The sequence below is a fragment of the Triticum urartu genome, chromosome 6 (assembly GCF_003073215.2).
Source record: "Triticum urartu cultivar G1812 chromosome 6, Tu2.1, whole genome shotgun sequence".
Lineage (NCBI taxonomy): Eukaryota > Viridiplantae > Streptophyta > Magnoliopsida > Poales > Poaceae > Triticum > Triticum urartu.
In genome coordinates this window covers 105,855,906-105,880,677 of record NC_053027.1, presented here as the reverse complement: position 1 = coordinate 105,880,677, position 24,772 = coordinate 105,855,906, and the positions used below count along the sequence as shown (strand labels likewise).

Here is a 24,772-nt window from a genome sequence, read left to right as displayed (position 1 = left end):
GGGTTTAGGTCATATGTGGAAGTGGGAAAGTAGCTGAGGATTTTGGAGCATATCATTAAGCACATGAAGCAAGAGGCTCATTAAGCAACACCTCATCCCTCCTTGATAGTATTGGCTTTTCCTATGGACTCAATGTGATATTGGATCACTAAAATGTAAAATGAAGAGTCTTGAGCTTTAAGCTTTAGCCAATCCTTTATCCTTAGCATCTTGAAGGAGTTCCCACAACCTTTAGTCCATGCCACTCCATTGTTGAACTTATCTGAAACATGCTAGATAGAGATGTTAGTCCAACAAGAGATATGTTGTCATCAATTATCAAAACCACCTAGGGAGCACTTGTGCTTTCAGATGTATTATGGAACGAGTAAAGAGACTTGCCGGTAACGAGATTGAACTAGGTATTGGATACCGACGATCAAATCTCGGGCAAGTAACATACCGATGACAAAGAGAACAACGTATAGTGTTGTACGGTTTGACCGATAAAGATCTTCGTAGAATATGTAGGAACCAATATGAGCATCCAGGTTCTGCTATTGGTTATTGACCTGAAACGTGTCTCGGTCATGTCTACATAGTTCTCGAACCCGTAGGGTCCGCACGCTTAATGTTCTGTGACGATCAGTTTTATGAGTGTATATGTTTTGATGTACCGAAGGTAGTTCGGAGTCCCGAATGTGATCACGGACATGACGAGGAGTCTCGAAATGGTCGAGACATAAAGATTGATATATTGGAAGCCTACATTTGGACATCGGAATAGTTCTGGATGAAATCAGGATTTTACCGGAGTACCGGAGGGGTTACCAGAACCCCCCGGGGACTAATGGGCCTTGTTGGGCCATAAGGGAAAGAGAGAGGGGCCGGCCTAGGGCAGGCAGCGCGCACCCTTCCCCCTGTCCAAATTGGACTAGGAGAAGGGGGGCGGCGCCCCCCTTTCCTTCTCTTTCTCTCCCTGCCTTTCCCCCTCCTAGTAGGAGTAGGAAAGGGAGGAATCCTACTCCTACTAGGAGGAGGATTCCTCCTCCTAGGCGCGCCAACAAGGGCCGGCCGGCCTCCCCTTGCTCCTTTATATACATGGGCAGGGGGACACCTCTAGACACACAAGTTGATCACAAAGATCTCTCCTAGCCATGTGCGGTGCCCCCCCCCTCCACCATAATCCACCTCGGTCATACTATAGCGGTGTTTAGGAGAAGCCCTGTTGCGGTAGCTTCATCAACATCGTCACCACGCCGTCGTGCTGACGAAACTCTTCCCCGAGCTCTACCGGATCGTGAGTTCGCGGGACGTCACCGAGCTGAACGTGTGCTGAACGCGGAGGTGTCGTATGTTCGGTACTGTGGATCGGTCGATCTTGAAGACGTACGACTACATCAACCGCGTTGTCATAACGCTTCCGCTTAACGGTCTACGAGGGTACGTGGACGACACTCTTCCCTCTCGTTGCTATGCATCACCATGATCCTGTGTGTGCATAGGAAATTTTTTGAAATTACTACGTTCCCCAACAAGTAAGTCCTAGCTAATACTCATGATCATGTGCTAAGAACAATTAAATAGGGTTGGTTAGATGACTAAGATGATGATGAGTATGACTTGTTATTATGATAACGAGTAGAAGTTGTATGATGATGATGAGTAGGACTTGTTATTATGATAACAATGATGAGTTATACATTATGATGATGATGCATGATGCTAAGTTGTTATATGAGCATGATGAGTTATTATATATATCAGTGGGTTAGATTCAAGTGGAGGCAAGGCAACACGTGGATTAGATTCAAGTGGAGGCAACATGTGGTGAATCTAATCATGGTCATAAAACCATATGATGAAAGTACTTTATATAAAACATATACAAATACAGCGACAATAAGCTGCATTTTAAAAAATACAGGAAAATTTAACAGTAGCGCTTTTCATAAGAAACACTACTGCTACTTACTATTAACACTAGCGTTGTTCCTAACCGAGCGCTACTACTAACTAGGTATAGCAATAGCGCTGGAAAATCAGCGCTACTGCTACCAGTTAGCTGTAGCGCCTTAGTGGTAGCGCTTGTACAAGCACTATTGGTAGATATAAATCCAGCGCTACTGCTAGGGTTATCCCTAGTAATTGCATATTGAAGGTGTATGACACCAGCCCAGGGATTAGGTGCCCAACCATCCTAGCTTTGTCCAAGATTGTCACCAGGGCATCGACCACGAGGTTGAATAGGAGAGGACAAATAAGGCCCCCCTGACTCACCCCCCAGATAACCTAAAGAAGGACCCCACCGCCCCATTGATATTGATCACCTTACTGCCACTCTAGACTAACTACATGATCCATGAGCACAACCAGCCATCAAACCCCCTTCACTCAAGCATCACACACAGGAAGGTCCGAGACCTTTGAATAGCTTCATCACCATAGAATATATCTTATAGACAATCCTAGATTTCTCTGGTGGTCTTGAAGAGAGCAATTGAGTCACTCTAGTCATCTGTCATGACAAGACGCAACATATTGAGAGCGGTAGCACTGAGTTGATCATCAACGGCCTCCCTTGAAGTGAGACTTGTGGGATCCTTGGCTTGAAACCATTGACCATGATCCACCATAGTTGCTTTGATGCACTATGAATGTGACACTCCATAGCTAATTTCCACTTAGTAAACGAGTTAGCATTCAAAGGGGGCAGAGGCCCAACATGATTAATTTGTGGGTAATTGGCTCAATGAAACATGATATGACTTGATATACAGAGATGATGTGCAACAAATGAGTTCTAAAGATGTGTAAAATATGGAGCCATCAGGGGGCAGTGCTCCCAAAAGAAGCCCTTTAATGTTTTGTATACATGATCTCAAGTGAACATGATCTCAAGTGAGTATCCAGTCTCGAGTGCCCTCACTTTTCCATCCCGGAGTTGCTCTTTGAGCTGGGCAATCTATCACCGTCTAGATCCGAACACCACACAGCGCCATGCCTGCATGCTCGTAGACACGTGCCCTGGTTTTTGTGAAAGAGCCGAAAGGCACACTCGCTTGTTACTCATGCGCCAACCACCATAGCATCACATTGAAATGGCCGGTCACCTCTCTGCTCTTGATAAGGAGCTGTCTCCGTCGCCCGGATGAGCAAAAGCAACACGATCAAATTCCTCCATTACAATGTGGTTGGCTGAAGTTTCTCGGAACAACAAAAACCCATCATTGCATGTAACCCAACCAAGCCGCACCTGAATATTCACTCCAAGGTAACGAATGAGGATATCCCTAGAAACTTAGGTCGCAAGGCCGCAGACAGCCAAGGAATCCTTGAAATCCTCCATTTGCATGAAGCTCCTCAGATTTCCTCCTAGCTGAGCAAATTGGAAGAGAGCTTTGTTAACATCACCCACGGACAGTCAAGGTAGAACATCTTGAGCTCAAAGGTAACGAATGACATCCTACGACTTCTTCCTAAGCTTTGTGGGAGGCTCCCATAGAAATCAATGAATCTGCATGTATTTACCTCCAATTTCACTTCAGCATTAATATAGTATTAACACCATAGCCTTACTACCACATGTACACTCTCTCTCCACCAAAGTGCTTGCCCTCCACTCCTTCCAACACAATTCACCTTGTCTATTTGTTTCACTCAGTCGCTTAGTTCGTCCACGGTCGAAATCAACCCCAAACCTTGACATTTCCAGGTCAGTAGATTCATTGTTTGGCGATGTCCATCCATATGCAAAGACAAATAAATATTTGTCCTGCTCTATCCGTTTGATGAGAATTCTTTTCTCTTGACGAAACCGGTTGATGCAACTTTATTATATGAAAACAAGAAACTAAGAAAGCTATGTAACCAAAGGAAAACCAACGCACCCAGCTACAAATGCAAGTCACAAACTTGTAAATTTGGATCAATTCCACTAAACAAAATTAGACCGGAAAGGTAGCAGATCTAAAACAGTCGCATCAGATCCTAAAACTGTTGAAAGGAAGAAAGTTCAGCGAGCCATCTGCACAGAGTTCTAACTACTCGCGAATCTAAACGCACGGCCGCGGCTGATCTCGGCCCCCGTCAGCGCGCGGTGGCGAGGACCCACGACGGCGCGGGCGCGTCCAGGAACGCCTCCGGCGGCGGCAAGAACACCACGCACCTCGCCGCGGCCATCCTCCTCCTGAGCGGGTACCGCGCCGCGCCGCAGAGGCCCCTCGTGGGCCCCACCAGGAAGTGCGGCACGCCGTCCTGCCTCTGCTGCTCCGCCGCGGGGGACGGAGGGGCGGACGGGATCGGGAGGCGCGCCGCCGCCGACCGCAGGGAGCGGGCGACGATCCTGCAGTCCCGGAGCCGGGCGAGCGCGCCGGGGCGGAGGAAGCGACCGTGGCTCGGGCGCTCCTCCTCCGCGCGCGGGGCTGCGCGGGCGCGGCGGTCCATGGTCATCGCGTCGCCGGGGACGGGAGCGGCAAGGAGGCTCGGTCGTCGGCGCTTGCGGCGAGGAGGCGCGGAATCGTGCGGAGCGGGGAGGATTGGCGGGGGACGGGTGGGAGATTTAATACGGCCGGACGCGACGAAACGAGCAGTGGAGGGAAACGATGGCGGGAACGGAAAAACAGGAGGGAAAATTGTAAAAAGGAGACGAAACCATTTGCTGGCGCTACGCTACGGGCACGCAGCGTCGGCACAACCGTGCAAGCACACGAGCAGGGTGCCTCTGACAGGTGTGCCCGGTCCCTATCACCAATTCAGATTTTGTTTCTGGAATGAGATATTTTTGCTTTTTTCATAGACTCCTACGCCTTTCTATGATGAAGTGCCTGACATTTGTGCTCACCTTTTTTTTTCAGTTCATGACTTTATTTGACGTTGTAGTTCATAATTTGGAATTTTTGGAAATTAGGGTTTAGTTTCGTGCTTTCAGGGGTAAGGGACGTGGATTAGATCCTCTTCTCTACTTTTAACATATGTCCGGTCTAACGATCAACTTCACAAGAGCAAAGTGATGGTTATGGGATACTCGCCTGCCGAACGGCAGAGCATTGCTGACCGGCTTAACTGTTAGATGGGTTCCTTCCCTACATACTACCTGGGATACCCATTAGTGACTCAGTTTTTCGTGGCCGACTTATGACCATATGTGGCCAAGCTCCAACACATTGTCAAACCTTGGTAGGGCATATGGCTGTCCAAGGTGGTTTGGACCATGCTCATCAACTCCTCACTCTCCAGCCCGCTCCTGTACATCATGAGTTTCTACAATCTTCATGGGACCTTACATCATGAGATCATCAAATATCAGACGAAATTCTTCTGGAGGGTGATAAGCAAAAATACCATATGGTTCGCTGGCCCCATATTTGCAAACCACGTGACCAGGGCGGGCTCGGAATCATGTCGTCCAAATGCATGAATATTGCCCTGCCAACTCGATGGTTGTGGCGGATTGCAAATGGGGAGGGCGGCCTTTTGGCTTGACATCATCCGAAACAAAAATATCTCCGAGGTCAACCGCTCGCCTTCCGTCAGCGGTCTCGCGGTACACAGTTCTGGCAGTCCATCAACAGATGCTTCCGGTCCTCCACATTGGGACCTCCATCGTGGTGGGGTCGGGTGCGTCGACCCTCTTCTGGTTCGACGGGTGGGTTGGGGATCGCCCCTTCGCTGCTCGATTCCAAGACTTGTTCTCCATCGCGGTGGAGTCTAGGATCTCCGTCGAGGTGACCCTTATTGACTTAGGGCGCCTCGCGTTTCGGCGACCATTTGGGCCTCCGAAACTTGCCATTTGGCACGGCCTTCTGGAGTGCATTGCGCTACAGTAATCTAACGTGGATCACTTGAACGACCGCGTCTTCTGGCATCTGGATTCTTCGGGTCGGTTCTCCACCAAATCACTATACCAGGCCATAGCGGCCGCTCCTGGCCAGGGCCTATAGTTGATATCTGGGTGATTAGACTACCATTGAAGATTCGGATCTTTCTGTGGCAATAGATCTGGGGCCGGGTTCCTTCGGGAGTGGATGTACTCAAAAGGAATGGCCCTGGTGATGGGATATGCCCCTTGTGTGGGATGGAGGAGGACTCGAATCACATCTTCTTCACGTCCGTGTCCGCGCAATTCTTTTGGAGTTGCTTCCGGGAGGTGGTCGGTGGACATTGATGCAACAACAACTTCCCCGACCTCTTCGCGGAAATCCAGCCCTCTCCACAGCGTTTCCGCCACATTACGTGACTGGGTATTGGGGTTCTAACTTGGACGCTTTGAATGGTCCGTAATAAAATTATGATCCACTGTGTGCCTCTTCAACGTGCCACTGATGCGGCTTTCAAAATATGTGGCTATTTGCAGATTTGGCGGCCTCTTAGCCGCCTTCAGGACCAAGACGCCATCAACATCATCATTGTAGATCTTCGCATGATGGCACTCCGCTTGGCGCCGCCGCTTCCTCCGCCACCTCCCGAGCCGGATTAGCCTCTTGGAGGCCTGAGCCACCGCCTTTCTTTTCGTTTTATCAAGGGCCCGTTGAGTTGTGCCCTCAGCAGGCCCCTCTCTCGTACTTTGTGTGTGTGCGGTGTGAACCTTTATGAGATCTTTTGGCTTTAGTGGTTTGCTTTATATATAAAGCAGGGTGAAAGCCTTTTTCGGTAAAGCGGCAAATCACATCACATATTTACAAAATCTTTGGAACGGCAGATCATGAATTTTCCCTTTCATTTAGAGTGAGCCTCAGCTGTTACAAACACAAAACTAGTCCAGAATGCACTGAAATGCAGGATTCAGGGACGTTTTATTTCGGTCATACATCTGTGGTAGCCAAACAGCACAGGAGATCGGTACAGAATGGCCACCTGCAACATTTTATCCACCAAAAGAATGCGGCGACAGCTCGTATACCCTGCTTCGCCTTCACCTTCGCCTCCGGCGCCACCGGCGGACAGACGCTACGTAAAATTGTGGTCCGCTTCGTCGGTGTCAGCCAGTCCCACAGTCAAAACCACAGCTATACCTACAGGATGAATTACATACACAGCACCGTGGGGCGATCTAGTATACAACAACTAACAAACATGAAGGAGAGGAGAGCTTCTTCTGGTTCAGTCAGGGTTCCGACCACGCTAGAAAGTGGAATTCCACAGCGCCTTATCGCCCTCGGCGCACTTATTGTGCACCTCCCAGATCCTGCCTTCCGAGTTGCATATGCCGCTGCACTTCCAGTCGAATGACGCCGCGCAGGTGTTCCCTGCCTGAGCTTTCCATTCGCAGTCTGTGAGCAGAGTCGAGTTCAGGATGTGATTGAATGTCCTCATCGACGTGCTATTGTCACGGAAATTAAGGAGTTATAAGACATGGGAGTAATGGAAGCTCACCAGGTGGAGTACCGCAACAGAGTCTCCGGTCATCGATGTGCTCGACATCTAACCCGAGGAACCAAGATCCTAGCGAAACGTCCTCATTTATATACTTGTGTAGGACGTGCCTGGCGTTAAATGGAAATTTGCAGCAAGAAAATTAGCTTTCACCAGAACCATAAAAGATGGAAGTGCGAGATTACATGAGAACTTATGATTTCTCACTTGTTTATTGATATGTAGGTTGCTAGATCTTTTGAAATGGCGTATAATTGACCGGTAGCATGTCGGAAATACTTATTTCCTGGTTCGCCGAACTTCCAATGCTCAGGCTCATAGTATCTCACACCCCTGGAGAAAAAAAAAAGACAACAGATCTTAACACCTTTGAACTCTAAGAGAAGGAGAGATCCATATAATGTATGGACTATAATGTACTACTTACTTTTCAGATAGGACAGGGCCAGATTTCATGCAGCCCATATATACTCTTGGCTTCCATGCCTGTTTGGACAATATCTGTCCAAGTGTTGCTGGAAATGAAAGATCGGATGTCAAGGCCTTTTTCACGCACAGGAATGCAAAAATAGCCGCATATTATCCTAGTTAGGGTGGTTAACTACACATACAAAGGGTACATCATTGATAATCATCAAGAAATTAATAAGAGCTTTGAGTACAGAAATGACAGATGGACGCACACACTCATTTAGCCCCTAACCTTGGAGCTGTAAAGGGCATAAATATAGAGATTTTACCTATGTTCACATGCACGTCGTCATCAACTTTCACATAAAAATCTGCATCCCATAATGAAACAGCTGTAGCAAAGTATGTCTTAGTTTTGCCAGATAGGGCAAGGTATCCTTCGACATGATCCTGCACAAAGTTGTAACCACAGTAAACAGGGAGGACAAAATAGCATTTCAGTCCAAATGAGGGCAACAATAACAGCGTCACTCCCATGTGAAACCAATATCCTTTTAAGTAACAAACAACTTACTATCTTCATGAAATCCCCATGTTTCCTGTCCTCTGCTTCAATTGCTCTATCAATAATTCCGCCTGCTATAGCACTGCACATCATGTGGAGAATGAGGTTATGCATGTCTTGCCATAAACGTACATTCATTCTCGTCTACTACTATAAGCTATGCATGACTTAACCTTTATATATTGCATAAAAATTATTTTAACAATATCCTCTCCGTCGATAAATACCTTGTCCAAACTCTGAAGCCACTTTTAAAGTGGAAAACTGAGACTACACTACTTAACAACCATTATTCTACAGCCTTCTCTTGCAGAAAAGAACAAATAAAAGGACCCCTCAAGCCTCAAGATCAGCATGCGGATATTACTAAACTCAAAAGTTGGATGAAACCACTCCTAAATCATACTCCCTTCACAATGTAGCGCGCGTAGTTTTTTCTCAAAGTCAAACATCACAAAGTTTGACCAAGTTTATTTAGATAGAAAATATAAACAATAATAATACAAATTTAATATAATATGAAAGTCTATCTTGTGTTGTATGCAGTGGTATGAATTTGATAATATATATGTAGATACTTTTCTCTATATACTTGGTCAAAATAGATGAAGTTTGACTTCCTAAAAAATCTATACGCACTACATTATGGAACGGAGGGAGTATCATGCAGTTGCATTTCGCAAAAAAAATGACAAAAGATATACAACTGCGTTGGCAAAAAAGTTGTGACAAAAGAGTTACTGTGTACAATTTATGACACGTTATTACCATGAATAAATAAATAATCTAGAACTTCTCACTATTCAAATATCATGCCTTGATAGTTAAATGCACATAAAAATCTTTATGCACCATACCTGTGACCAATGACAAACCGAATTATGACCCCCTTCTGTTCTTCAAGTTGTTTCCTTTTCTCACCTATTTTCAGACTTTGTTATTAGTTATTTCAAAGTTCGCAGGGTAAGAAATGTTCCGAAGCAAGTTAGCCATAAAGTTGAATGTCGTCAGCAACCTCGAGGCATCCAGGTGTAACGTATGGAATCTCTTCTCTTGCGACTGCTAAAAGCGGTATTGATGCCAATCACCATACGGTACTTTCTCCTCCCAATCGACTCAGAAACTTTGAAGTCTTCTGAAACAGGGGAACCGTTGAGCAATGACTCTTGCAGGGTTCTAGCAGCCGAGAGTTCTGTCTCTAAGGTCGCTATTGTCTTATCTAGTGTCCTACAACCAAAACATTTGGAAATGCCAGTCAGTCAGAACCATTTTTTTCGTAAAAAGATACTTTCAATAAAGGAACAAATATGTGCTCAAGAATGACAAACTTGGTACGTACTGTACATCATGATGAGTATCTTGGTCTGGTAACACATCTTTGTATTTTTGCAGTTCTTGAACCTAGCAGCACATGATAATCAAACTATGTATCAGCAATTACCGCAGGTGGTACAATATAACAAATTTACAATACACATCACACAGCAGCAATCTGCTTTTATAACACTGACTTGTGCAGCTGCTGTACAATATGAATATCAATGTGCAATTATGGAATACTTGACAGAGATTAATGGAGGGAGAAGTACACCACCAGTACCTTTTTTGAACCACAATCTGCAGCAACTAGAGCTTTGCCTTCCTCAACGCTTTGATTCGGTAATGGAACCTCAGTTGCCTCAGGCAGTGTCCACATTCTGGATCAAGCAATCCGAATGCACAAGAATCATTTCCTAAACTTTGCGGTCGAATAGCATCGCAATGGAAAAGACTAGTCCAATTCATCAAGAGACCGAACAGAGGTAGACGTTCATAAGATTAAGATGTGATCACATTTTACAGTTCTGGGTAGGAGTACAGTTATTCAATGTTGGAGGATACATCACCTAGCAATAATAACTCGTCTCTACAATTATATCGAGATTCTGCGCAGGATCATCCGCACTCGGCCCCAATTGTGGTAAGGGAAAATTGCCCGATGTGGCAGCAAACCCACCGAATTTCTAAATTCATGGAGCCTTACTTAACGCACCCGCAATTCGGCAGCATCAGAATCAGACTTTGCGTGACCAGAGTAGCCAAAACACGTGGATTATTCGATGGCGGGGCAGAATGAAGACGCTGCCGACAGAATCGAGAAACCCCCAAATCGAGCCTTGGCACCCCCTATCTGCCAGCCATCCGATCTCTAATCTCACAAATTCGAGGTGCAGAGGCTGGCGAGACGTCGCGGATCCAGCTGAACTCGAGCTAGTCTCGGAGCTGAGCTGAGCTCCGCGTGCTGAGCTGAGCTGGGAATCTGGAAGAGAAATTGAAGAAGCAGGAGGGGGAATTGGGGGTGCTGGTTTACCTGTTGGTGAAGAGCAGGCCGAGGCAGAAGCTCCCGAGGCAGAGGAGCACGGCCCACCGCTTGGACACGCCTCCATCCCCTCCTGCTTTCCTCCAGCTCATGGCCGCCGCCGCCGCTGCAGACGCTCGTCGCCACTGACAGCACCGTCTCCTCCTCTCCTCAGTCCCTCACCTTCTCCCACAGTGCATGCAGGAGGGAGCAGGAAGGAGCCCTCGTTCTTGGCGGGTTGCCCTTGGCGGTCTCGCACGCACGCACCTCTGCGCTGCTCACCTCACCTGGTCACCTTCCCCCCCCCCCCCCCCCCCCCCCGACGGGCCATGTGGGTGTGGTGCGGAGGTCAGTCAGTGTCCACTGGCGCACGCCATTAGCCCCGCCCGCATTGATTAATCTAAACGCGACAGCGGGGGGACGGTAAGCCCCGAGGTGGGGGTGGACGGACGGACGGTCCGTCGGCAGCGTCAAGAAAACAACCGAGGAGCGGCAGAGGTGGTGGTGGCGGGTAAAACAAGCAGCCAGTCGAATCGAATCAAGCCGGCCACTTGTTGCCGGATCAGAGCTCGGCGCAGGGATGGTTCTCCCGGGATTCGAGATCCTCGAGGTCGCGGGAGCGCGGTCCCGCGCTGTTTTTTAATGGCGGGACCTCGTCCCTTCCCGGCGCGGATAGATGGATGGATGGAGTTCCACGAGGACCACGGTGGCTTTTCACATGCGTCTGCAGGCTGCTGCTGCTGCTGAGTTCCCTCCACTTGCTTGCAGCGGAGGGTGGTGATGGTGGGGTGGGGTGAGGAGATGTGGAAGGCTCAACCGCTCTGTGTTCCCCGTGCTGGTTTTGGTGTGGCGTCGCTGTCGCTGCACGGCTGTGGAAGGGATGCTGCGGTTGCGCGGTGGCATGGTCAAATCGCGTTTTCGTACTGGTCTAAGAGCATTACTAGTAGTATCCCTAAACCTTCAAATCCTAAAAAATAACCGTTTTTTTTCGGGTTGCAATAAAAAAACACAAAGACTAGAACCCCTAAACCCTTAAACCCTAAAAAAAGTAAGGGTCCAACCCTCAAACCCAATTCCAATTTGTAGAAGTGAGGGTTGGAGAGGGGCACTCGACCCCAACCCACACTCCCTTCCCCCGTTGCGCGGGAGGGAAATTTCCCGTCCCTAACCTCCCGCCTCCTCCCTCCCAAGCCGCCGGCCATCGCCCGCCGCCAATCCGGCCGGCCCCCGCCTCCCCTCGACGCACGCCGGCCGTCGTCGGCTGCGCCACACTCCCCGCCGCCGGATCCGCCATTCCCCGCCGCCTCCCGCCCCGCGCCCCGCCCGCCTCAGCCGTCGTTCCCCGCCCCTGCCCCCCAGCCGCCTCCCGCCTCCCAGGGGCCCCCCGCCCCCAGCAGCCAGAGGCAGGCCGGCCTCAGGCCTCCTCGAGCTCTCCTAGCCGCCGCGCCAGAGGCCAGGCGGGCCAGAGGCAGCCGCGCCGCCGCCCCGAGCTCCCCGCAAGTATGCCTCCTTTTCTTTCTTTTTGTTTTATTTTTTCCTTTCTGATTCATTGTTGGCACTCACAATTTATTGTTTGTTGTATTGTGTAGATGGAGGTGAACAACGACGCCATGGACTCGTTGTCCGATTCGTCGGGTTGGTCGTCATCCGACGATCCGGACATCGACGAGTTGTTGCAAGACGACGACGTCGAGATGATGAGCCTTCTCATCGACGTGCAATCGTTTGAAAACCGCGTGAAGCTGATGGATCAGAGGAGAGGGTCGAAGATGGGGCGAGTCACCATCTACCGGAACCGCGCTCTCGGACACGAGCATTTGATGGAAGACTACTTCGCGGAGGTACCTACATACCCTCCTCGTCTCTTCCGCAGAAGGTACCAAATGCGGCGTAGTTTGTTTGTGAAGATTGTCACCGATTATGAGGCCGCCTCCTATTACTTTAAACGTCGTAGATCCGCCGCCGGTATCATGGGGTTTAGTGCATATCAAAAGATATCGGCGGCAATGCGGGTACTCGCTTATGGCATACCCACGGATTATACCGACGAGTATCTTCGCATTGGGCAAGATACAACCATGGAGTCAGTCCGTAGGTTTGCCAAGTTGGTCATCCGGTTGTACGGTGAGCAGTATCTTCGGGCACCAAACGAGGAAGATACAAAGAGATTAATGGAAATGAATGAAAAAAGGGGATGGCCGGGGATGATAGGTAGTCTCGATTGCATGCATTGGAGGTGGAAAAATTGCCCAAAGGCATGGCACGGAATGTATTGCGGTAAAAGCCGTGATGCTACCATTGTGCTTGAGGCCGTAGCATCTCAGGACACATTGGCATGCATTCTTTGGGTTGCCGGGAACACTCAATGATATCGATATCCTCAATAGATCTCCTTTGTTCAAAAGATTAATTTCTGGGGATGCTCCATAATGCAACTACAAAATCATGGACAATGGGTACTCAATGGGATACTATCTCACCGATGGCATCTATCCCGAATGGGCAACTCTTGTGAAGTCCATCAAGGAGAAAAATGGGGTGCCCTTAACAAGAAAAGAGGCTCATTTCACCAAGGCACAAGAGGCAGCACGCAAGGATATTGAGAGAGCTTTCGGTGTTTTGCAAGCAAGGTTTGCCATAGTTCGTGGTCCAGCTCGGTTTTGGGACAAAAAAACCTTGGTGAACATCATGAAATGTTGTGTGATTCTACACAACATGATCCTAGAGGATGAGAGAGGGTTAAACCTCCCTTGTTTCTATGACAATGTTGGTACCCGTGTGCAACCGGAAAGAAACCCTTCTCGCATACACGCTTTTCTTCAAGCACATCGTGAGATTGAGGATGCAACCACTCATGGTCGGCTTCGGGATGATCTAGTAGAGCACCACTGGCAGTTGGATGGGCGGCGCATTGGCCCATGATGTATCTTTGTTTTACTTTTCTATGTCCTATTTGATTCAAACAATTAGTGTAATTTGCTCAAACATTGTTGTAATAATTTGAATGATTATTGTTTTGTTCGGTGTTGTAATAATAACTAGAATGATTATTGTTTTATGTCAAATGTGATGGAATTTGTGATATGTCATATGATGAAATGTGTGATATATGAAATGACAGTTTAAAGGTTGGGGTTGAGGCAAAGACTAGAACCCTCAAATCCAACCCTTAAAGCAGTTTAAGCGTTGGGCTTGAGGGTTCTAGTCTTTGCCCCTGTTTTTCAACCCTTAAAAGTGTTAAAAACTGGCACTTCTCAATCCTTAAAACTGCTATAAGGGTCTGAGGGTTCTACTAGTAATGCTCTAAGAGCATCTCTAGCAGACCCCGCAACCCCTATCCGCATAAGCCGTTTACAGGTCGATGAAGATCTCGTTTGCCGGTTGAAAACGTGCGCAGCAGAATAGAAACCATATATGAAACTGCATAATATGAACCTCGACGGTGGCGAGAGGCCCCGGTTCGTCCACTTCTTGGCCCCGCGCTTCCTCGCGTCGTCCGAGCGGACATGACGCTCGCGCTCAGGGTCACGACGACCGTCAGAGCCGCGGCCGAAGCTCCACATGGTGTTTCGAGGCGGTTGCGGCTCGCCGGCGGCGAGAAATGCGAGGGGGCAATGGGGAATCGCGGTGGAACGTGGCGGCGGAGGGATAGGGTTTCGACCCATATCCCCCCTCGCAAACCCGTAGATATAGCGCTTCTGCTGGGCGATTTGCGGGCCGCGATAAAAAAATTTACGGGTCGGACGAGTATACGGGCTCTATTCTGGCCAGAAAATTGGGTGGAACCCGTATACTCGCCGGACTTATGCGGGTTTGCGAGATTTGCGAGGTCTGCTAGAGATGCTCTAATAAGAGCATCTTCAACCCTTACCGGCAAATTTGCTCTGGTATGCGCCCGTGGATGTTTCAATTTTTTTCAGGAGTGGATGTTTCGACTTAGCAGACGACATCATGCAAACCGGCTGATATTCATCAAAATTTGAAAGAAAAATGACATAAATCATTCATACATAATATGCAAGTACAACAATGTCTCAAATTCAATGTCCAACAAGTTTTCAACGGATCATGTCATCCCACACATACTGCCCTTTAGCTTCATCCAATAGTGTGTGTACGTAAATGGCCATTTCTCTGTCATGTGATACATCATGACAGTGCGCATGGGCTACACAATGTGAATAGCAACATCAAGTGAAAGAATGCTTCAATCGACAAGTTGAGAAAGAAGAAGCAAAGCTTATAATCTCCTCCTCTGTCGCGTGCAATGGTCACCTTGCCTCCAACTGAGCAACTATGTGACAAAACCTGGTGACGACGGTCTGGATGGCGTGCCATCAATACAATAACGACCTCACGTTGCGATCATAGATAATGTGCATGTCGTAGGGCACAATGTGTTTTCGTACATGAAACGATTCATGCACTTGCTGCAAGAAAGGTGCCCCCTCTGCTACTTCCTACGAAATCCGCGGATACGGCCAACTATGCATCGCATAACAACTCATCCTCCATGGTTGAGTACCCCCCAGCATCCTTCTTCTGAAAAAACGACTTAGTGTCCGAAAATAAGCTCAATGGCATTTGATCGAACACCTTCCGGACGGGTGGCCGCCATGGAGGTCGTTGAAAAGGTGACGGAGTGTACCTGGGTACAAATGGCTCCAGAGTGGACAACGTCACCGTAAAGACGAGCGAGCGTGTCGGTGCTGGTTACAAACGTCTGATAATGCTTGTGTGGCGGCTGAAGAGGTACAACGGCTGCGACAAAGGTGAACGGTGCGAATGCGAAGCAGGGGAAAGAAGTGGCAAAGTGGAAGAAAATTGGGTCGGGAGGGCGGATTTAGTGGGCCTGGGGCGTCTGAGTCCAACGTGGCTGCTGTCTGGACTCCCACAAAAACCAACCCCACTTAGTCTTCACTTTGTGGGAGAAATTGGGTCCGGACAACTGAGCGGATCGATACAAACTCGGGCTAGATGACTTCCATGGTTCGGACGACGCGGTCTAAACATTGTTGAGGAAATCGTTAACTGGTAGCTGCTCGGTCGGCTGGTGAGTAGGGGATTAATAGGCTAATCGGCAAGTTAATCGGCCATTTAATCAATTAATCGGACGATTTATCGGGTAATCGGCTACTCAGGGACCCTATGAGTAGGGATTAATCGGCAAGTTGAATTCTTGAACAGGGGGTCTAACATATGCCTGCGGTTTGAGGGTCGGCGTTGGAGATGCCCTTAGGAGCATCTACAGCCGGACTTGGCAAATCCGGCCCCCTATACACCCGCGAGCGCGTCCGCGGCCCCTCATATGGGTTATCGCACATCCACATACCTCATATGTGGAGCTTCAAATCCATACGACCCATGCACATTGATCATACAATACTAATTGTTCAAATTCAACAGTTCGAAACAAAGCAAAGGAAATCATAGTTCAACAATCTGGACATACCAAAATGAAATAAATGTCCGATCGTGACGGATATCTCGCTTGCTGGCCGGATCACTCGCTGAACGCCATCCATGCCGCCTGCTCCGAGGTCATCCTTGCATCCTGCTCCACCTGCATCCGAGCTACATGCTTCGCCTGTATCCTTGCCGCATGCTCCGCTGCTGCCCTTGCCGCCTCCCTAAGCTCGTTGATCCCCTTCTTCTCTGCAAGCCACTGATACGTCCATTTTGCATCATGTTTACCTATTGCTATTTATATTGTTTTTATGTATAATAATGCTTTTGAGTATTTCTAATGCCTTTTCTCTCATAATATGCATGGTACACACAACGAGGGAGAATACCGGCAGCAGGAATTCTGGACCTGAAAAAGCTACGTCAAGCTACCTATTCTGCACAACTCCAAATGAGTTGAAACTTTACAGGGAATTTTTATGGAATATATAAGAAATATTGGAGCCAATAAGTACCAGAGGGGGGCCACCAGGTGGGCATAACCCACTTGGGCGCGCTAGGAGGCCAGGCGTGCCCTGGTGGGTTGTGCCCTCCTCGGCCCACCTACGGTGCCCCTCTGCTGGTATATAAGTCATTTTTACCTAGAAAAATAATTAGAGGACTTTCAGGACGAAGCGCTACCGTCTCGAGGCGGAACTTGGGCAGGAGCACTTTTGCCCTCTGGCGGAGCGATTCCGCCGAGGGAACTTCCCTCCCGGAGGGGGAAATCATCGTCATCATCATCACCAACAACTCTCCCATGTTGGGGAGGGCAATCTCCATCAACATCTTCAACAACACCACATCCTCTCAAACCCTAGTTCATCTCTTGTGTTCAATCTTTGTACTGGAACTATAGATTGGTACTTGTGGGTGACTAGTAGTGTTGACTACATCTTGTAGTTGATTACTCTATGGTTTATTTGGTGGAAGATTATATGTTCATATCCATTATGCTATTTAATACCCCTCTGATCTTGAGCAGGATTACCATTTCTGAGTAATTACTTTTGTTCTTGAGATCATGGGAGAAATCTTGTTGCAAGTAATCATGTGAATCTTATATGTGTTCGATATTTTGATGGTATGTATGTTGTGATTACCTTAGTGGTGTCATGTGAACATCAACTACATGACGCTTCACCATATTTGGGCCTAAGGAAATGCATTGTGGAGTAGTTATTAGATAATGGGTTGCAAGAGTGACAGAAACTTAAACCCTAGTTTATGCGCTATTCCGTAAGGGACTGATTTGGATGCAAAAGTTTAATGCTATGGTTAGAATTTATTCTTAATACTTTTCTCGTAGTTGCAGATGCTTGTGAGGGGGTTAATCATAAGTAGGAGGTTAGTTCAAGTAAGAACAACACCTAAGCACCGGTCCACCCACATATCAAATTATCAAAGTAGAAAACACAAATCAAACCAACATGATGAAAGTGACTAGATGAAATTCCCATGTACCCTCAAGAATGCTTTGCTTATCATAAGAGACTGTTTTAGCCTGTCCTTTGCCTCAAAAGGATTGGGCTACCTTGCTGCACTTTTGTTACTACTATCGTTACTTGCTCATTACAAATTATCTTGCTATCAAACTATTCGTTACTTATAATTTCAGTGCTTGCAGAGAATACCTTGCTGAAAACCACTTGTCATTTCCTTCTGCTCCTCGTTGGGTTCGACACTCTTACTTATCGAAAGGACTACGATTGATCCCCTATACTTGTGGGTCATCAGCCACTTCTTTGCATGCTCATCCAAGAGGGTTTTGCCCGCCAACATGATCTTTGCATCCTCCAATTTTCGTGCGAGTTGCAACCTGTCCTTCTCAAGCTCAATCTCTCAAAATGTCTTGGCCTTCTCGAGCTCCCATTTGATCGCCTCCTATTGCTTCTCCAACTCAATCTTCTCCCTCTAAATTTTCAGCTTCTTCTCCACCCTCTTCCGGTCCCAATCCATCATCTCCTTTAACACATCCAACATGAGCTTGAACCTCTCCTCTTTCTTGTTCTCCCTCGCCGAAAAAATGCCCGTCCATGTGGAGGACATTTTTGTAGCCATGGCGTCACTAGAGGGCCTTCTCCCACTTTTTACCATGACTTGCCAGTTATTCTTTGGCATGTTGGCTCTTCCATTCTCAATGAAAATATCATCCTCTTCATCGCTGGTGGATGGACGGATGTGGTGCAGGGTTTGGTGCGCGGCAAGAGGGGAGGGGGACAACTTCTCGTCCATGTCCGCATCTCCTTGCGACGCCGCCACCTCTTTCCTATCTCACTGTCGACGTCGCCGCATCCTTCGGGCGACGTTCTCCTCCTTGCACAACAGAGCCGAGGACGGGACGCCGACGGATGAGGCGGACGTAGTCTCCATCGCAGCGATTGGGGATGGGCTGGACGACATCTAGGGCGGTGGATCGGGACAAGTGGTGAGGATGGGGAGCAAGGGTGATGGACGGCGAGGGCTCGGGTGCGGGAAAGGTAGGCGGAAGGCGGGGGGAAGGGTTTGGTGGATTTGGTGCAATTTGAGGTAGGGTAGGGCTATCGTGTCTGATGTGGCGGACGTGCCCAGGCGCGCCCGAGCGTCACATATTTAGGATGGGTACGAGTGGTGCCGGTCAGCCTGGGCGTTTGAGGCCCGTTTAAGGAGCCCTTCTGAATAAAAAAAATTTGTGACTGATCAGTGACCGGGCTGTCCGCCCGGACGTTTGAGGCGGGTTTGGGGCGCCCGGCTATAGATGCTTTAAGTTGCAGATATCAACCGTGCGTGTTTGATACTACTTCAGCTTTGCCTAACTTAGTTTATTTTCGTTGCGGAAAATAACAACACAATTTTATAACGCTGTAAAAATAACATGAGGTTAAATAAACAGTAAACTTTCTTTTTACGAAAAGAAACAAACAGTAAACTAACAGAGCTGGTTAGTAAAATTGGATCATCTTTTTTGACAAAGTATTAATTTATTGACTTAAAGTAGAATATCAAGGGAGTGAAAATATAATAAGCGTACACCCCACCTTTGAATAATTAGGATGCACACAATCAACGTCAGCACACACACGAAAAAAGAACACACTAACAAAAAGCAAAGCCATACAAGATCAAGGTTATGCCTACAAAAGGAAAAACAAGAAAAATCCCAAACCATAGAGATCGATAACTACAAAAGGAAAAAGAAAGAAGACCTCAAAACAAAGAGATCCGTAACTACAAGAGGAAAAAGAAGAAAAACCCCAAACCAAAGAGATTGGTAACTACAGAAGGAAAAAGAAAGAAATCTTAGAACAAAGATATTGATAACTAGAAGAGAAAAAATAAGAAAAAAATCGCAAAATAAAGAGACGGATAAACTATGTCACTGATCATAACCGCACCAACCATGCACCCAGAGAAACGTTCTTAACGCCTTCGGGAGGAAAAAAGCTCAAGCATCATCATCACCAGATCTAACCACCAAAGGTCAGATCCTAGGTTTTCAACCTAAAGAACAAGTCTACTTATCCGAGCAATGTCTTTAACAAGGTAATGATGCAAAAACATCACCATTGCCAAGTATAACAACTCATGTCAGACCTAGGGTTTTCACCTCGGAACTCTTATGCGTCATTTTGATGCACATGCCGGGGGACTCCTCCTTTAAAAAAAACTTGGAACTCGAGACCGTGTACTCGAGAAGCACCACCAAATGTGGTATCAAACTACTTGTTACTTATAATTTCAGTGCTTGCAGAGAATACCTTATTGAAAACCACTTGTCATTTCCTTCAGCTCCTCGTTGGGTTTGACACTCTTACTTATCAAAAGGACTCCGATTGATCCCCTATAAGTGTGGGTCATCAAGGCTCTTTTCTCGCGCCATTGCCGGGGAGTGAAGCGCTCTTGGTAAGTGGAGATTGGTAAGGAAAAATTATCACTACGTGCTGAAATTTACTGTCACTTGTTACTATGGAAAACCATCATTTGAGGAGTTTGTTCGGGGTATATTCACCTCGACCGGAACCACAATTAGTCACCCCTCAACCTAATGCACCTACTGAAAATATTGGTTATGAAATTCCTTCGGGTATGATAAAACAACTGCCAGCTAATCCTTATGCAGGAGATGTAACCGAACATCCTGATATGCACTTGATATATGTGGAAGAAATTTGTGGATTATTTAAGCTTGCAGGTTTACCCGGAGATGAAGCTAAGAAGAAGGTTTTCCCTTTATCTTTGAAGGGAAAAGCATTGACATGGTATAGGCTATGCGATGATATTGGATCTTGGAATTGGAATCGATTGAAATTGGAGTTTCACCAAAAAAATATCCTATGCATCTAGTTCATCGTGATCGGAATTACATATATAATTTTTGGCCTCGTGAAGGATAAAGTATTGCTCTATCTTGGGGGAGGCTTAAGTCAATGTTATATTCATGCCCCAATCATGAGCTCTCAAGAGAAATTATCATTCAGAATTTTTATGCTCAGCTTTCTCACGATGATCGATCCATGCTCGATATTTCTTGTACTGGTTCCTTTATGAAGAAGACTATTGACTTCCGATGGGATCTTTTAGAAAGAATTAAATGCAACTCTGAAGATTGGGAACTCGACGAAGGTAAAGAGTCAGGTATTAAGCTTAAGTATGATTGTGTTAAATCTTTTATGAATACCGATGCTTTTCAAAAGTTTAGCACTAAATATGGACTTGACTCTGAGATAGTAGCCTCCTTTTGTGAATCATTTCCTACTCATGTTGATCTCCCTAAGGAGAAGTGGTTTAAATATCACCCACCTATTAAATAAGAAATTAAAGAACCAGTAATAGATAAAGATGAAACTATTATTTATAATGTTGATCCAGTTGTTCCTACTGCTTATATTGAAAAACCACCTTTTCCTGTTAGGATAAAGGCACATGCTAAAGTTTCAATTGTGGTCAATAAAAGCTATATTAGAACACCAAAACCAGCTGAACAAATCAAGGTAGAACCTAGTGTTGCTATGGTTAAAAATCTCCTGGTAGAAAATATAGATGGGCATGTTATTTACTTCTGTGATGAAGCTGCTAGAATTGCCAAACCTGATGAAAAGGATAAACATAGACCCGTTTTTGGCATGCCTGCTGAGGGAGTCCTGGATTAGGGGGTGTTCGGATAGCCGGACTATACCTTCAGCCGGACTCCTCGGCTATGAAGATACAAGATTGAAGACCCCGTCCCATGTCCGGAAGGGACTTTCCTTGGTGTGGAAGGCAAGCTTGGCGATACGGATGTTCAGATCTCCTACCGTTGTAACCGACTCTATGTAACCCTAACCCTATCCAGTGTCTATATAAACCGGAGGGTTCTAGTCCGTAGGACAACATACACATCAACAATGATACCATAGGCTAGCTTCTAGGGTTTAGCCTCTCTGATCTCGTGGTAGATCAACTCTTGTACTACCCATACCATCAATATTAATCAAGCAGGACGTAGGGTTTTACCTCCATCGAGAGGGCCCGAACCTGGGTAAAACTTCGTGTCCCCTGCCTCCTGTTACCATCCGGCCTAGACACACAGTTCGGGACCCCCTACCCGAGATCCGCCGGTTTTGACACCGACATTGATGCTTTCATTGAGAGTTCCTCTGTGCCGTCGCTGTCAGGCCCGATGGCTCCTACGATCATCAATGGCGATGCAGTCCAGGGTGAGATCTTCCTCCCCGGACAGATCTTCGTCTTTGGCGGCTTTGCACTGCGGGCCGATTCACTTGGCCATCTAGAGCAGATCAAAAGCTACGCCCCTAGCCGTCAGGTCAGATTCGGAAGTTTAAACTACACGGCCGACATCCGCGGGGACTTGATCTTCGACGGATTCGAACCACTGCCGAGCGCACCGCTCTGTCACGACGAGCATGATCTAGCTCTGCCGCCGAACAGAGCCCTGGAGGCCGCACCCACATCGGCTCCGACCCCTAGTTCGGAGCCGGCCGCGTCGATCGAGGATGGGCGGTTGGACGCCACCTCGGGGGCCGCGATCCCAACGGCAGTTGAGCCGAACACCAGCCCCGTACTCTGCAAGACTCATGACTCCATGGAGCCGGATTCTTCTCCGGACTCCGAACTCTCCGCGCCCCTGCCGAGCGAATCCGACTGGGCGCCGATCATGGAGTTCACGGCCGCGGACGTCTTTCAGCACTCGCCTTTCGGCGATATCCTGAAATCATTGAAGTCTCTCTCTTTGACAGGAGAGCCCTGGCCGGACTATGGTCAGCAAGGTTTGGGTACGGACGATGGAGAAATTCAAAACCCACCCACCACCCACTTTGTAGCCACTGTCGACAACTTAACCGACATGCTCGACTTCGACTCCGAAGACATCGACGGTATGGACACCGATGAAGGAGATGATGAAGAACCAGCACCCACTAGGCCCTGGAAAGCCACCTCGTCATATGACATATACATGGTGGACACCCCAAAAGAGGGAGAGGGCGATGGAACAGTGGAGGATGACCCCTCCAAGAAACAGCAAAAGCGCCGGCGTCAGCGGCGCCGCTCAAAATCCCACCAACACAAAAACGGCGATTCCAGCACGGGAGATAATAATACCCCGGAAAGCACCGAAGAACATCCCCCCGAGCAAGATTTAACACAGGAGGATGGAGAAACCAGCCCTCATGAGAGAGCGACCGACAGAGAGGTCGAGGACAATAATTGTATGCCTCCCTCCGAAGACGAGGCAAGCCTCGACGACGACGAATTCGCCGTGCCAGAGGATCCCGTCGAACAAGAGCATTTTCAACGCAGGCTTATGGCCACTGCAAGAAGCCTCAAGAAAAAACAGCAATAGCTTAAAGCTGATCAAGATCGGCTAGTCGATAGATGGACTGAAGTCCTTGTGGCCGAAGAGCATAAACCCGAACGCCCCTCCAAGTGCTACCCGAAGCGCAGGTTGCTACCCCGATTAGAGGAGGAAGCACTCGACGCGGCCGACAGGCCACCTCGTAGTCACGACAGAGAGGCCTCATGGCCCTCCACCCAAGCCGCACCCCGTACCAAGGCACGAGAATATGCGCCGGACCTACGAGACATGTTGGAGGACAAGACAAGGCAAACAAGATCGATCTACGGATCGCGTAGGCACCCCACGGCTCGAGACGACAACTGTCACGCCGGCCCCAGATTCGGCAGGGCCGAACACAGTAGACAAAGCTCATTGGAGCTACGTCATGATATCGCCCAATACAGAGGCGCCGCACACCCATTGTGCTTCACAGACAAAATAATGGATCATCAAATCCCTGAGGGTTTCAAACCCGTAAACATCGAATCATATGATGGCTCAACAGATCCTGTGGTATGGATCGAGGATTATCTCCTTCATATCCACATGGCCCATGGCGATGATTTCCACGCCATCAAATACCTCCCACTCAAGCTTAAAGGACCAGCTCGGCAGTGGCTTAACAACCTGCCAATAGGGTCAATCAGCTGTTGGGAGGACCTAGAAGCTGCATTCCTCGACAATTTCCAGGGCACTTATGTGCGACCCCCAGACCCTGACGACCTAAGCCACGTAATTCAGCAGCCAGATGAATCGGCCAGGGAATTCTGGACACGGTTCCTAACAAAGAAAAATCAAATACTCGACTGTCCGGACGTAGAGGCCTTAGCAGCCTTCAAGCATAATATCCGTGACGAGTGGCTTGCTCGGCACCTAGGACAAGAGATGCCGAAATCTATGGCAGCACTCACGGCACTCATGACCCGCTTTTGCGCGGGAGAAGACAACTGGCTTGCTCGAAGCAACAATATGACCAAGAACCCTAGTCGTTCGGACACCAGGGACATTAGTGGCAGGTCGCGTCACAACCAACAGAAGCGCCGCATCAACGGCGACAATGCTAAGGATACAACAGTTAATGCCGGATTCAGAGGCTCTAAATCGGTCAGCGGAAAAAAATCATTCAAAAGGAATCCCAGGGGCCCGTCCAGCTTGGACCGAATACTCGACCGCTTGTGCCAAATACATGACACCCCCGAAAAGCCGGCCAATCACACCAACAGGGACTGTTGGGTGTTCAAGCAGGCAGGCAGATTAAGCGCCGACAATGAAGACAAGGGGTTGCATAGCAATGACGACGAGGAGCCCCGGCCGCCGAACAAAAATGGACAGAAGGGTTTTCCCCCACAAGTGCGGACGGTGAACATGATATACGCCACCCACGTCCCCAAGAGGGAGCGGAAGCGCGCGTTAAGGGACGTATACGCGGTAGAGCCAGTCGCCCCAAAGTTCAACCCATGGTCCTCCTGCCCGATCACCTTTGATCAAAGAGACCATCCCACTAGCATCCGTCATGGCGGATTCGCCGCATTGGTTCTCGACCCAATTATTGACGGATTTCATCTTACTAGAGTCCTTATGGACGGCGGCAGTAGCCTGAACCTGCTTTACCAGGATACAGTGCGAAAAATGGGCATAGATCCCTCGAGGATTAAGCCCACCAAAACGACCTTTAAAGGCGTAATACCAGGTGTAGAGGCCAGCTGTACAGGCTCAGTCACACTCGAAGTGGTCTTCGGATCCCTGGATAATTTCCGAAGCGAGGAGTTAATCTTCGACATAGTCCCGTTCCGCAGTGGCTACCATGCACTGCTCGGGCGAACCGCATTCGCCAAGTTCAATGCGG

The 24,772-nt window shown here is 48.1% G+C and overlaps 2 protein-coding genes across 2 annotated transcripts; both read right to left on the bottom strand.

Moving 5' to 3' along the window:
• Positions 1 to 3,787: 3,787 nt before the first annotated feature.
• LOC125514840 lies at positions 3,788 to 4,532 on the bottom strand. Its single transcript, XM_048680207.1, has one exon. The coding sequence runs from the start codon at positions 4,429 to 4,431 to the stop codon at positions 4,069 to 4,071; it is 363 nt and encodes a 120-aa protein (XP_048536164.1). The 5' UTR covers positions 4,432 to 4,532; the 3' UTR covers positions 3,788 to 4,068.
• Positions 4,533 to 6,680: 2,148 nt separating this feature from the next.
• LOC125516041 (probable beta-1,3-galactosyltransferase 2) lies at positions 6,681 to 10,982 on the bottom strand. Its single transcript, XM_048681528.1, has 11 exons — positions 10,680 to 10,982; positions 9,930 to 10,026; positions 9,669 to 9,730; positions 9,345 to 9,556; positions 9,187 to 9,250; positions 8,339 to 8,411; positions 8,094 to 8,214; positions 7,781 to 7,868; positions 7,561 to 7,686; positions 7,354 to 7,463; positions 6,681 to 7,250 (listed from the first exon to the last, which is right to left on the bottom strand). The coding sequence occupies exons 1-11, from the start codon at positions 10,778 to 10,780 to the stop codon at positions 7,102 to 7,104; spliced, it is 1,203 nt and encodes a 400-aa protein (XP_048537485.1). The 5' UTR covers positions 10,781 to 10,982; the 3' UTR covers positions 6,681 to 7,101.
• Positions 10,983 to 24,772: the final 13,790 nt, after the last annotated feature.

Coding starts and splice junctions, on each gene's coding strand:
- LOC125514840 (XM_048680207.1), bottom strand. CDS start 4,431: ATGACCATGGACCGCCGCGCCCGCGCAGCCCCGCGCGCGGAGGAGGAG.
- LOC125516041 (XM_048681528.1), bottom strand. CDS start 10,780: ATGAGCTGGAGGAAAGCAGGAGGGGATGGAGGCGTGTCCAAGCGGTGG. Junction 8,215..8,338: donor ATGGGGATTTCATGAAGATA/GTAAGTTGTTTG, acceptor AACTTTGTGCAG/GATCATGTCGAAGGATACCT. Junction 7,464..7,560: donor ACCTACATATCAATAAACAA/GTGAGAAATCAT, acceptor ATTTAACGCCAG/GCACGTCCTACACAAGTATA.